At 38.4% G+C, this 14,873-nt stretch overlaps 1 protein-coding gene across 2 annotated transcripts in view; it reads left to right on the top strand.

Annotated features, from left to right (window-relative positions):
• Positions 1–14,873, top strand: part of ZRANB1 (zinc finger RANBP2-type containing 1) — a 47,485-nt gene that overhangs the window by 11,431 nt on the left and 21,181 nt on the right. The window contains exons 2-3 of one of the 2 annotated variants that reach the window (XM_062579781.1): positions 2,767–2,864; positions 3,610–4,460. In XM_062579781.1, the coding sequence (XP_062435765.1) occupies positions 3,647–4,460 (814 nt within the window). In that variant the 5' untranslated portion in view covers positions 2,767–2,864; positions 3,610–3,646. Of the gene's footprint in view, positions 1–2,766; positions 2,865–3,370; positions 3,418–3,609; positions 4,461–14,873 lie in introns of those variants that run through there. The other variant, XM_062579782.1, reaches the window with a different exon arrangement.

Raw genomic sequence — 14,873 nt, 5'->3', positions numbered from 1 at the left:
TGATCAATTAAAACTTGCTTGAACGTTTTAATTTCATGCTTTGGATGTTCAAGCATATACCTTCTTTGCTGACCTCACAGTCACTGTCACGCTATTTCTTCATGAGAGTAGATACTATAGGATTCAACTTCTATTCTGCGAGCAGTCTAAAATAACAGTTAACTTGAAAACCTAACTTTAAAGAAGTAATTCTGAAAAAATATAATAAATTATCTCCTTCCAGCTGTGCTGTAGCAGGCCTCAGCAGAGCTAACAGAGAGGAGGAAGCCTGTATTTGTCTTTATCATTGTGATTGGACATTTTGAACAGACTCATTGAGTTGCATATTCAGAGTAATGTGCTAGTAACTAGTGCATGCAGTTCTGAGACAAACCTCTGGTGGACCAGTTTTACTCCACTGTTACTGATAAAATACATCTGGAAAAACTAAAGGCTTTCAAAATGCAAAAGAAACTTTGAAATATTTTGAAAGTTTGAAAGCTTTTGGGTAACTGTTTTGATACAGGAAGATTACCAGCATTTGTTCCAGTCCTAGAAGAACAAGAGACACATGACACTGAAGTAATGTTTTGGTATTAAAAAAAAAAAAAAAAAAAAAAAAGACTTGAATTCACATTTAGAAATTGCTTTGTTCTATATAAGCCTGTAGCTTTTTAAGGGGGTACGGAGAGTAATTGCAGCTAAAACACTTGTCTCGTAGTATGTATAAAAACTTCTCTGTAATACAGTATATACAGTGCTATTTAGTTCCTTTAACGTCTCAGTACTTATTTAGATCATTTTTGCAACCTGCCACTTCTCAGTTTGAGTGGCAATCTCTTCCCAGACCTCATGTCAGTAAAACACATGATGCTTTGTTTCCCCAGCCACTAATCCCAAATGTGAATTGGGATTTGTTTGTGATGAAAATTGCTGTAGCGCTTTAAGGCTGTACAGAGTGGGACAGATGACAGTACAGTTACATACCAGTCTCAGGCAGATTGGGTAGTTGAGATAGAAAGAATAACCTGCTCAAAACATAGCAGCTTCTGATCAGGTAGAAATTGTTCCCAAACTTGTAGTGGATACAGAACTACTGAAACAGCCACTTCCTTTTTTTTTTTTTTTTTTTTTTTTTTTCCTCCTCTCTCTCTAATTTAGGTGAAATGGTTCTTCACAGTTTGATTGGTGGCAGTTGATTGATGCACTGATAATGTGCATCTTCATTCTCTTTCCTTAGAAGCATTTTAGTTGTCTTAAATTCATAACCAGAAAACACTAAATATCTCGGAGCTTTAATGCTATTGCAAAGAACGAGCTTGTTTAAGACAAGTTGAAGTCGTGTAAAAGTTATTTGGGGAACAGGAAAGAAACTTTTGACTAAATAGAGTAGATAAATCAACCATTAAGTATACTGATGTAGGAACAGATTTGGTAAAGCTTTGCTTTTTGGAGTAGAGAAGCTGTTTATTTCCCAAGTCAGTGAAACGTCCCTGTTAATTCTCCTTTAATGCTGCTTCTTTAAGTTGATTTCATTCCTGTATGTGATATTTTCCTATTTTATTACGGATATGGGGGTCCTAGCGTGTTTTTTTTCTTTCCTTTTTCTAAACCCGTTGGACATGGATTTTTATGAGCGGATGGCGGAGGGGAAGCTATAGGAAGTCTAATTGCCTTCTCAGCGCATTCCTTAGTCTGACACAGTTTTATAACTTGGAGGTGGGAGTGAAGTGCTCTCCAGACTGTTCAAACAAGCAGTTAGAACCTGAGCTATGAGAATGCTGTTTGTGTTCCCCATCGCTCGTCCGCTTTCATGCAGCGTAAATTTGTGGACCACTACTGAAAAGGGTAGTCCTGCCCTCTCCTCTGTCCTGGCCATGTGATAGACCCCTGTTCATGCAGCCACGTGATCTGGTAAATAGATCAGGGAGTTGAGCTGTTGGAAAAACTGTATGACATGCTGGAGTCCACAAACCGGAGACAGCAAGAATGAATAAGGGCTTGGGAAGAGAGTACTACTGTACATTTCCATGACAGCCTCGATTTTGACAAATTAAAATTGATGTGTGACTGTGCCTTGGTAGATCAAGATGTATAGGAAGGTACTTCAGTGAAGAATACACATATTTCCTACTCGGAGAACAGGTATTAACTAATTTGTTGTCTGTCTAGATTTTTTGAATTTAATCCTGTTGTGCAACTTTTCTGTTGAGTTTTTGCTCTAGACTTTAGGTGCTGTTATTAACCAAAAGAGTTGCAATATAATGAGTGTAAGAATTGTCAGTCAACTGATATGAAAAGTTTGTATTTTAGACAATTTGCTGTGTTTGAAAATAGCACGTATAAGAATTTATATAGTGAGTAGCAATTCTGCAGTAAGGGAGGAAGTAGACTCTATACGTTTTCTTATATATCCTTTATTTACCTGTCTCATTCCTTCCTGCTATTATCCCCTCCACACAAACTGAAATTGTAGCCTTTTTTTTTCTTCCCCATCTGAAGTTTTAGATTCAGATAAGACTGTTTATAGATGTGGTGGTATGAATTCAGTATTGTTTGGATCTAATTCTTCTACTTTAGCAGAGTGACTGATCACTTGTATAGTGGTTGGTCCCTTTTCAACATTGATTTTATTTTAAACACTCTATATGTTAGTCTCCAGAGGTCATGACTGACTTTAAACAAATAAATTGGGATCAGAATGGGTGTGGCATTTAATAATTAACTTTCTGGTTACTCAGGTCCAGTAGTAAACCTATAATGAATCTGTTTTCATTTTGTTTACAGGAATAGTAATCTGCTTAGTCTTATCCTTCATATTTGGCAATCTGAGGAAAAGGTCTGAGCCAGCATGAAGACGGAATCTCTTCTTCGTTAGAGAAAATGTGAGTTGGAACAGGATTGAAATCTAGATTGTGGAATAAAAGTACTACTTTTCAATAGGCTTAGCTTGTGCTTGTTTTTTAGTGCTGTTTTAATCACAAACTAGTCTTACGGGTGCTGTCCAGCTGAGGCATAATCTTGGTTAAGCACACACATAAAATTTTCAAATCTATGCGTGTTATGTGATTGCTTTTAATTTATTTCTCTAAAATAACTGCTTGCTTTTTGTATACCTACCTATCTGATCTGCTCCTTCCCTGAAGTGGCAAAAGAGATGTTAGAGTTTGTGTTCCTTTTCCTGTACTGCTGTATTCATGTTGAGTTTTGTTTCAGCAGTTTAATACTTGTGACTTGTTTCTGCAGCCTTACTGGTCTCTTCCAATATTCTCAGCACTAATGTATGCCTGTCTTCTGAATTTTATTTTGAAGCCTCTGTTCAAATTAACAAGGATTAAAGGATTGCCTGAAGTGTAGGGCCTAGTTTCCTTTCATTTCTGCCTTGGGAAATCCTGAATTCTGCATTTAAAAGTGCAGTGTATGGAAAGCTGCTTGATCGTAAGTCATTTAGCTGAAGTCTTGTATACTGTTTATACCCCCACCATTTCCTAATAGTATCCTGATAGTATATTCATAGTCTTTGGTGTAATATGTATCAGTTGGGTTGCATCTACTTTACAAGATTTCTTTTTAAAGAAATAGCGATTCTTTGCAGTCACTGTGTGCTAATGATATATTTTGATTACTTAGCTTTCTGCCTGACGCAGTTAATTTCAAGAAGTGCACGATGACAGAACGTGGAATTAAATGGGCTTGTGAGTATTGTACATATGAAAATTGGCCATCTGCAATCAAATGTACCATGTGCCGTGCTCAGAGACCTAGTGGAACAATTATCACAGAAGATCCATTTAAAAGTGGTTCAAGTGATATTGGTAGAGACTGGGATCCTTCGAGCACTGAAGGAGGAAGTAGTCCTTTGATATGTCCAGATTCTAGTGCAAGACCAAGGGTTAAATCATCTTACAGTATGGAAAGTGCAAATAAATGGTCATGCCACATGTGCACGTACTTGAACTGGCCGAGAGCGATAAGATGTACTCAGTGCTTGTCTCAGCGCAGGACCAGGAGTCCCACAGAGTCTCCTCAGTCTTCAGGATCTGGTTCAAGACCAGTTCCTTTTTCTGTTGATCCATGTGAGGAATACAATGACAGGAATAAACTGAACACAAGGGCTCAGCATTGGACTTGTTCTGTTTGTACATATGAAAACTGGGCGAAGGCCAGAAAATGTGTTGTATGTGATCATCCCAGACCTAACAACATAGAAGCAATAGAACTTGCAGACACAGAAGAGGCTTCTTCGATCATAAATGAGCAAGACAGAGCTCGATGGAGAGGAAGCTGTAGTAGTGGTAATAGCCAAAGAAGATCTCCACCTGCAACCAAACGTGAATCTGATGTAAAAATGGACTTCCAAAGAATTGAGTTGGCTGGAGCTGTTGGCAGCAAGGAGGAACTTGAAGTTGACTTCAAAAAACTAAAGCAAATAAAAAATAGAATGAAAAAGACTGACTGGCTGTTTTTAAATGCTTGTGTTGGTAAGTTGTTTGTTGCTATGTTATACTGTTAATGCCTATGGTTTGGTGTTATGAGAGGATGAGGAATATAAACAAATTTGAAATTTGTTTGAAACAACAGATCTTTTTTTTTTTAACTTTCTAATTTTTAAAAAGTGAATCAAATGTGGAAGTTCCTGAAATAATACCTGCTAAGTGAGAGTGCAGAGTCCATTTGTTAAGTGAACAGGCTTGGACCTGTGCCTTTTCTTCAGCAGCAAGTGTATTTGGGCTTTTTTGACCTTCTGTAGGAATGGATTTCCTGGTAAACAGATTCTGTTGTGCTGTGTAGCCCAAAAGTTGGAAAACTACAAAACCAATCTACAAAGCAATTTACTGCATATACAAGTGTAAAAAAATGCCACTACTGGGTATTAAGGTTACTCTTCTCCTTACTATGATAAGATATGCTAGTAGAATCAACAGCTGCAGCTTGGGAGTATTTGTAAACCGTGTAGAGCTTAACAGTACAAGATGCTCTGTCAGATGTTAAAAATAACACAAAAATATGTAGCTCCAAGAAACTGTGTGTGTAATACTGACCTTGAAAGTAATAATGTATTAATACAGATACTTGTGTTTACAGACTTTCTGAAAGAATTTTTGTAGTAAACTAGTTCAAAAAGTTCAAATACCAATTTTGTTTTGTATTTTAGTGCTTTCCTAAGGAAATTCTGGATAACTCTCCCAATGCTGTTAAAGAACAGAGACATGTGAGAGCAGGGTTTTCTCAAGTTATTGACCTTGTGAGTTAACTTTTGTGCTGTAACTTCCCAGAAGATATCTTGTGCCCTAGCATTCAAGCAGGTTAAACACTTGAAATACACAACTATTTTTAGAGCAGGACAACTTCATTTGAAACTCTAGCATTCCTGGTGTGTCTCATACTGTTCCTTGATGTTTTGTGAAGTTGCCTTGTTTGACATGGTGGTTATTGAAAAACTAATATGTGGAGCTGTTTTGTTTCATGTATTTGATCAGGTGTAAATGCTGTTGGCTATCCAGGATTTTGTTTCTTTGAGCTAATAACTATTCAGTTTTATTTTTGTGTTGGGTAAATAGCTTCAGAAAAAGAAAATTTTCTCTTGAAAACAACTATGTTCCTTGATGTTTCCTTGGTACCTTCAGCTCTTTCCCTATAGCAGATGTATGATGCTTTTTCTTTCTGAAATGAAGCAGTTGAAATACTATGTGGTTCTGTAAGTTACTAAACACTTGAGATCAATCTTTGGAGGTCATTCCTGTGCCTCACAGATGTCTATCTTGCCTTCTAATAACAATTGTATAAAATATTTGTTTTCTTTTTTCTCTGCTTCTTGAAGAGTGAAAATTTTGGACTATACCGTAGCACTTCAAGTGTGTCATGTGTCATATTTAATCTGTGTGGAAATGGTTGCAGTTTATATTTTGGAACATTAGTTTTGCAAATGTTCAGTGTTGCTTGAGATTATAAAACTGCACGTCACCTTCAGAACAGTGTTCATAAAAGTTGTGAGATCGTTTGGTTAATTTAAAAAGAAAAGTACTTTGAAGGTAATCTTGTTAAGCCAGAATGAAAATTGAGTTGCATGGGCTGAGTTTTCATAGAGTTCATGAATTCCTTCCTGTAACTTAAAATCTTGCTATACTTTAACTTTTTAACTAAAAACAAAAGTACTAGGGCTGTTAATGCCTTGTTTCAGAACTTCATTTTGCATGTGTGTGTGTATATGTACATGTGTGTATATATGTACACACATACATATATATGCGCGCACACACATATATACGCACATATATATAAATAAAATATTTTTCAATATCCTTCCTGATAGGAAAACTTTTCTCAGGAAGACTGATTAAGACTTCACAGCTTCTTTTGTGGTTAAGCTCAATGTTATGCATACCCTGTCTGTATTGGAAATATATACCAATTTTCCACAAAATTTAAAAGCAATAGGCCAAACTTCTGCTAGTTCTTTTGTCTTATTATGACAAACTTAAAACTGAAGTTTTGACCGAGCCATTTTGCCTGAAGCAGATGGTCTCACAATGAAAGTTACTGTGACTTTGTAGCTTCTTACTTGTTAGCCAACTGGAGCTCTTCTAAATTGTTATCAGCCTGAGCAATTGTGAATCTTTGGTCACACACAATTACAAAATAAAGCAGATTCTTGAGAATTACCAGGTGAGTTTGGAAACTGATAGCGTGAGTATGTAGCATAGTATTAGCATAGTTCAGTTGACAAGTGATAGCTTAAGATCTGGTAGCTTCAGGCTGTGTACCTCTAAGCTTAAGCTATACCAGTTTTGAACAGTCCACTTGTTGTCCATCCTCCATGGAAGAGATGCGTAAGTGCAAGCTTTTTGCATGTACAAAGTATAGCTTTCACCGAAACTACAAAGATTAAGAGGAGCAAGAGTAGATGTTATTCTTGTGGGCTAATTGTATCTCCTAAGAGAAAAGGAAGTATCTTAGAAGATGATACCTTTTGGAAGGTACCAAGACAAGTGTCTCATCAGGATGCTTTAAATTGGTTGTTTAGCTGAACTTCCTTCTTCTCATCTTAATTCTTGTATAAATTCTTTTTTTTACTGGATTTTTAATTTAATGTGAAGTTCCATAAAAAGTTATCAGACTGCTTTTATTCCACACTTTTTCTTAGGCTAAATGTGCAGACAGACATATGTCTTGTTTGTTGTGTGGATGTAGAAAATTATCTGCATGTGTAGCTTTTGAGTCTTCTTGGAAATGTCCATTAACGCTCTATGCACCTCATTTATTAAATGAGATTCAATGCTTCTATTCCATGCAGTAAGTTGTACAAGTGAGCAATTTCCTTGATGCAAGGTGTATTTGCCAAAGAAACCTAAGGACATTACCCCTTCCAACCTCTGCAAGTAAATATACTTAATTCTCCATTTTCGGTTATTGACTTTGGTTTTGTAACAGTGCTTATATGCTGTAAATGATCTACTCTCAAAAGGATAGACTTTTAGAGCCATGATTCAATGAATTTTAGTTAACTCGTAACATCTATGCCAAAGAAACCCAAGGAGAGGTTTGATGGCTGTGGGGATTAGGGAATCTGATGTGCCAGCGGAGCGGTGCTGCCGTGGGACCTGGTGAAGCATCTGCCTAAAGCTGGCTTGGGGTGTAAGCTGTACAGAGGAGGAGGGCTGTAGGTATGTGATGATGTTCGTGACTGTAAGGCCTTCTTGCATTCAAAGTTTAATTGGGGCTAATGCTTGGGACTTCCTGCAGCTTCCCTGGTTCTGGTGCTTCCAGGGCTAGGTTTTCAAGTGGTAATAGCAGAGTGTGATTGCTATAAGGCACTACTGAGCTGTAACTGTAGCCCACAGGTTAAAAGTAAACTGCATTTCTTCTTCTTTTCCTTTCTTCTCCGTCCCTGTGTATTAAGCGCTGCAGGAGAGAGCGCACCTCTCTTCGTTCAGGTCAGTAAGGTAGCTTCATCACAGGCCAGGCTTTCCTCACTGCAGATGGTGGCTCCACGGTCAGCTGTGCGTGCGTCCTTCTTAGCAGTGTGAAAGAAACAACTAAGAGTGTTTCTTAAATATTTAGAGTAATCTGTAATAAATCTTGTTTTGTAGTACATCCTTAAAAGGACTGTTAGCTCACTCCTAGCTTGCCTACATACATGTCTGCTTAGTTTTCCTTTGTCAAGTACTTTTATCTCTGTTACAGGCTCTTTCTCTATCCTTTTCCTGCTTCAGGTTTTTACCGTATCAGATGTATTACCCAAGCGTTCACAGATGCTCTGGGAAAGGCCAGTCGTTCTGTCTAGGTTTAGGTGTTCAGATTGCAAGCAGTGTCCTAGAATGTTTCGCAGCCTGCGCAGAGTGAGGAGGCGGCTCCTGCACCTGGCTCTTCGTTGACAGTAAAGGCGACCTGAGGGGACTGGCGTGCCACAGCAAAGCACCTTCAGCAGGCCCTGCCACCCAAACCACCTGAAGATGTTCTGGCTGTTTGCTCTCCTCCCCCCTTCCCCCACTTCATCCACACTCCTATGGTAGTTAGCCCAGACCAGCTTCCTAATCACATTTGTGTTACAGCTAAAGCTTGCTGAGCTTCCCGTTGTAAAAAGGAGCGGGAGCAAACTGCTGGAGAGGCAAAAGGTCACCCTGCGTCCTTCCTTGGTAAGCTAATCTACCAGGGGGAGTAAGCTAATCTACTGCCAGGGTGGCTTTGGCTAAACGTGACAAGCAGCATCTTGCTGGAAATGTTGAGGAGGGGAGGTCCTGGTGTGAGCTGTCTGGCCTGTCCTTTCCTCCCACCTTCAGTTCCTTCGTTGAACTGCGAAGCATGACTTGGTGTAATTAGTTGCTATGCCAGGTAACGATGATGTAAACACACAACTCTCACCTGGGTAAGAAACATCTTGCTGAACTTTGTTCTGTACCTAGCATGATGGATAGTAACATGGTGTTGTTATTTCACATTTGTGTGTATGTGCTCATGTGTATATGTACGTATGCATAATGTGTATGTGTGTACGTAGATGTACGTGCATATAAAAAGCTCTGTTTTTTTAGAACAGACAAAACTCTGCATACCTTACTCCTTGGTAGAAAATCTAAACTCTTGAAGTACATTTTTACTTGCATCTCTTGACTGCTGCTTTATACTAAAAATAGTTGAATAACCATCAAGGTAGAACTAGTTACTTAATTTTGTATTGGAAGCACTTTTGGTTATCAACTCTAAAAACATACCTGCTTTTTCACTTTTTTTACCTCCCTTTACGGTACAACCCTGCAAGCGACTGGTTTGTTGTTAACGTGACTAAAGGGTTGACACCACTGACAAGAGGGGAACAATTCTCTCTACAATTCTACAATTTGTACTCTTTCTGCAATTTTTCCTACATACATGTGTTTATCATGTGTCTAGCATATTACAAGGTAATGTGGACCATATGTAGGTATAAAACGTTTGCATGAAAAAGTGTCAGTCAAACTCTTGTATGCTGGATGGCTTCAAGTTTAAAGTACTTGGCTTCTTGGAAGTTATTTGTTAAGCTAATGCGAGTTGCTTAGCTTAAGGAGTTTAAAAATTTAGTATACAGAAGATTTTCTTTCAAGCTATCATTACTTAGAGTGATGTACTGCAATTTGGGTACTATGTGGTAGTGCTATGAAGGGAGGTCCTGAAAATAAAGGTAGAGGAGAATGAGCAGTGAGCTGATAGAAGCTCATGAAGTTTTTCCAGACAGTCCTTCTCTTTAATTCTGTATTAAGTGATGTGAATTTTCATATTTGCTTATGAAGGAATTCTTCCACTAAGGGGAGAAATTCTTCTCACACTGAATGTTTTAGTGCATAAAGTGATGAAAATGGTAGTTACTGATAATGAAACATTTTATGACCGCCTTACGACTCCTCTGATAAATAGTTGAAGGAGGTGAGGTCTGAGCTCTAGTGAGACAGCTTGCATGCTCAAACCACAACTCCTCAGAGCTCTCCATGCTAGAGAAAGAGCAAGATTGTTAGTCAGTATCAAAATTATTATTTTAAAGAGATCAGTTGATCATTCTCTCACTTGCAGGTAGCTGTATGCCAAATACACAGCCGCTGTATCAGTGTTACATGCTCCTGTTTACCAGGGTTTTTTATGTGATGTAAACCACTCATTTGTAGCAGTAGCGGAGGGGAGAGGCATAGGATTCAGTGTTTCTGATGTTACTGAGGGGTCTGGCTCTACTTCTATACTATAGTATATATTATATATTTTAAAAACATTTTTTTTGAGAAAATCTGTTCTTAAACGGAATGGTAAACAGTTCAGAGAATAATTTTAATTGTCCCTTATGTCTCCTGTGTGCCCCTCTTTAAGATACTTAAGATACAGTAATTCCTTTTCTAGTCATCTTAAATATGAGAGTACATCATTGCTTACTATAGCACTGCAACCTCCTTAGATTAAAAAAAAAAAAAAAAAAAAACCCTTCTGGTTTGTTCTTTAGTTATTACCTAAGCAAAGGTGCTTGTTTCCACTCCTGCATTAGTTTAGCAAAAAGTTGTATTTATTTAAGCAGGTATATTATGAAAATTCATTCTCTTCTTGCTTGTTTCATTTCAGCTTAATTGTAGTCAACTGCTTGCTGCCTAGCAGTGTACCGCTTCACCCGCAGATAATCTCTCTGGACATGGATTAGTCTATGGTTGTGCTAACCCAAACATGACCGGTATCTGCAAAGTGACTCAGGCTGCTGTTCGGTCGTTTGATTGCATGTAGTGAAGACACAGAGAAGACTGTTTACAGTTTGCTTTTGAGAAGACTGCAGATCTGCTTGGGGCGGGGGAGAGACTGAGTGCACTTACTGAGGACCATGGGTCTCTGACTATCCGCTCCATTTCCTTGCTCAAGCGCAGGTCTTAGTATAAGCAAAGCTGTTACACAGACTAGGGGATTGTAGTCTGTGTGTAGGAACTATCAAACCACTGCCTTGGGTGGATGGGTATTAGCAAACGAGTGTGAAGGGGGTAGGGCGACTGTCTGAATGCGAATGCCTACCCTGCAGTCTGTGTGGGACTGCATACCTCTCTTCTCTAACGGAGAGTTTTTACGGTTGTGGAGGGTTGGGAGCTTGCTGCAGAATTGGTGAGTGCCGCCTGTCTGACCCACTGCGTTGTGCTGCTGTGCAGCATGTGTGTCCCTAATGGTCACCTGAGGTATTGCTGAGGAACCTTTAACTTGAGAGCAAATGTGGTTGAAGTGAGGGTTAATTCACGCTGTCCTTAATTGCTGCTTTTCATCTGTCTCCCTGTACATTTAAACCTTCTGTCTGTCAGGAACTGTATATGCTGGAGGGCTTCTGTCCTGATCCAGTGGGGCAGAACTGAATCACTGTGCATTCAAAATAATTTGCTGTTTTATTTGTAAGCTGTACTAGCCAATGTGCTCCAGAACTATCAAAAATGTACCAGAGGATACTGCTGTAATACTTGCTTTGGAACTTGCTTTTACACCTAACTATTTGGAAGCTCGTGGGACTGTACAATTAAGGCAAACAGGATATAGCGCTCTAGCTATGCTTGTTAAACTCCTAGGTATTTTCTTCGTTTATTTTATTGCACTGAATCTTACAAATATCTTCATGTGTTAAAGAATAAGTTAAATCTTAGCTGAAGTGTTCTGTTTCTAGCAACTAGAATTGTTGCTAGAAACAACTGGCTAATTGTAACTTTGGATGTCTAATGAAGAAGATGGATTTGACAGTTGTCAGGAAAATGCACAATCTGAACGACACAAATAATTGTTATTATGTAATTTATATCTTTTTAATTTGTCTTTGTTTAATATACCTTCTTAATCTCTTTATCATGTATCTTGTGTAAACTAAGACTGCGTATTTCAGATCTGTGCTATCTATAGGAGTTTGGATTTCAGCAGGAGAAGAACAAGACTTGGCTGTTGGTGCTACGAAAGAATATTTCAGTAAGAATTCCCTGAATTCAGATGGGAGCACAGCTGAACCTGTAAACACAAAATACTAATTTTCACTTTCATTTTCCTTTGACTTGCCTGCCTCACTTCTTATTCTATTATGTCACTTAAGATATCAGTTGTCATGTACTTGTGCATTAAGCAAAGCAAAATTGCTCCTTTTAGGGCTTTTAAAAAAAGCAATTTCTTTAGTTGCAATACCAGGCTTCCATTTCTGGAATGCACTTTAAACAAGAATTATTCTTGCAGTGGGTCAGAAGTGTACATTGAATTTTAAGGGTCTATTTCCATATAGGTAGCTCTTGTGAATAATCTCAGGTATACTCTAGCAAGAGACCTAGCTACTTAAGCACTCGTGAGGGTTGTGTGAGCAATCTTAAGGCAAATGCTACTCTTTCTTTGGACATTTTAACAGCCCAAAGAATGCAGTGGGTGTCAGTGGGAAAAAATCTAACTGGCATGCTCTTTGTCAGAATGTGTTTCAAAGACTGCTTGTTTAAGTAATCAAGCACTTGTGTTTTATGAAACGTAATGAATTATAACATCAGTAAATATTTCTGCAGTGGCTCTTGTAAATAGTGTTTTGTTAAGCTTTTTTTTAGATTGAATTAATGAATTCAAGTCGGTCATCCATCTGACAGAAATTAAAGCCATTGTAGGAATGTGCCTCCTTTGTCAGTAAAAGCATGTTAAGAACGTATTTTGGAGCTGTGATGCTGAATTAAAGATTTGCAGTCAGCTTTTATGAATGTTCTGTGTAGTCAAGCTGACCCGGAGTTTTGGGGCAAGAGCCATCTCTTCTGATTTGGTCATCTGCCTGTTGCAGAAGCTACTGTATTTTTGTTCGGTCTTCATTGCAGCCTTAGACTCTTTGCTGCTTACGTGGCACTGTAAGCAGACTGGTACCTGATGAGTTGTCAGGAATCTTCCCTGTTCTTTCAAATCTGCTAGTATGGAGTAGAGAGTTGGTAGAGCAGTTACAGAGAAGTTTGTATTTTTTTCTTTTTCTAGGTGAGCGACAACAAGGATATTTGCAATAATAATTGAAAGTAAGCCGTGCAGTAGTGATGCTCTGTTTATTGGCTCACAATATTTTAGTGCAAATTAGTGCCAGACATTAGTGTGTACAGCAGGTTTGCTAGACCAAGCATCTCATAAGCAAATAGACCTGTATTTGTCTCTGTGCAGAAACTTAAGCAAAAAAAGCTCTGTTTGGTTTGGTCTTGTGCATTATGTTTGTGTATTAAGGCTTGCTTACAGAATGGTTAAGGACATCTCACTGTATGTTTAGATGTGAATTTGCATGGACCTGTGCTAAAAATTTGCTGCCGTTCTTCCCCCTCCTGGCCTCCCATAAATAGTCACTTGGCTGTTTAAATTGAGGAATAGAAAATAAGCAGGTACAATGCGTGCACAGGTGTCCATTCCCCCAGCCCCTTTATGTGCTGTAACTGTGCTAGCTTCACGTGTCGTTTAGCAAACCGTCGTTGTTCTTTACCTCTGCGGGATAAAGTGTTGCCGGCCTCATACCTAACTTACTCTCCTTTATTAATAAGGCCTAGAAAGCATATGCAATTTCCTATTTTGGACTTTATTTTTGACGTTTTTAGCTTAAAGTTCAGCAGTGAGGCTTAGAAGTGTACTTTTTAAATGAAAGCTTATGTAATAATTTTCTGAGTTCTAGGACATGGTGCTTTTAGGAATGTCAAGTACTGTAAGACCTATGAATAAACTGCAGGAGCAGGCAGTGCTGTATGCAGCATGTGTCGATGATTTTGATCCCTGTTGCAGCTTGTAGTAGTTAGTGCTTGAAGACATTGCCAAACCTCAGGATTGCCTCTCAGTGTTGGTCTTAAATCTCAGTTGCTGCTGAGATTTTTATTAAGAGCAGGGTGGTAGTAAGCAGCCTTAGCAGCTGAGGATGGGGCAGAGACAAATCGGAATTGACTGAGCACTGACTTGACGCTGTCCTGTGTAGTGTGTATTTGAAGGGATGGCAGAATTGGATTTTTATCCAGTTGGGTTTGGGGCTGCTTATCCCTCACTGAAAGGTCATATTTGGAATGTTTGATTCTTTGATTTTTGAAATTAGGCTGGGATATTTGAATTGTCAGGATCATTACCTACCAATTTTAGGGAGGTTTTGGATGTTTTTGCTGTTTATATTTGTTATTGCAGAGGAATAGGCAAATATGACAACAGAAATCTTTTTTCCCTGTCAGCAGATGTAGTCAAAATCTAAACAGCCTTTATAAAGGTATTTTTCATAAAAATAATAAATTTGATGTGTCATAAAGTAGCAGAGGAGCTGTTCTTCTCTCAAAGATTTTCTTTCTTATTTTAAGAAAACAAGTCATTAGGTAGTGTCTGACTTTAACTATGTGTATGTGTAAGAAAGCATCAGTGCAGCATTTGGTTGGAATGATGCATCAGCCTGGGTAGTACATTATCAGTGACATAAAAATATGCTTGTGTGGAAATAAAATGCTACGCTTAGCATTCTTGCTATGGATAAGTTTGTCAGCATATGCTATACCTTTTGCTTTGATAGTATATTTTAGTTCTGATGTGAAACATCCTAACAGGAGCATAGCTAGGTTGGTCAGGGATCCCATATTTTATTCCTTTGAGTATTTTGGTGAACTTAAATCTCTGACCAAATAGTTCTCAGTTGTCTTCATTTCCCTTTGCTGAGCTAGTTTTTCTCCCTCTGTAGCAGCTCTTTACTTTTTAAAAACATTTTTCACCAGTGAAGTTTTAACTCCTCTGAAATAAGAATTTAAATGGAAAGACATAACTTTTGGCTAGTTAGTTCTTTGATTCATCTCGAGTGAATGCATAGGCGGGCACTTAAACAGAATGAGGCATTAATGCTGGAGAACAGGAATGCTTTCCTGTACAGTCAAGCTAGAGAAATGCTTTTGAAAACAACAGCAACAAAAAAGGGA

The sequence above is a fragment of the Rhea pennata genome, chromosome 7 (genome assembly GCF_028389875.1).
Source record: "Rhea pennata isolate bPtePen1 chromosome 7, bPtePen1.pri, whole genome shotgun sequence".
NCBI lineage: Eukaryota > Metazoa > Chordata > Aves > Rheiformes > Rheidae > Rhea > Rhea pennata.
This window is presented reverse-complemented; position numbering and strand designations above follow the sequence as displayed.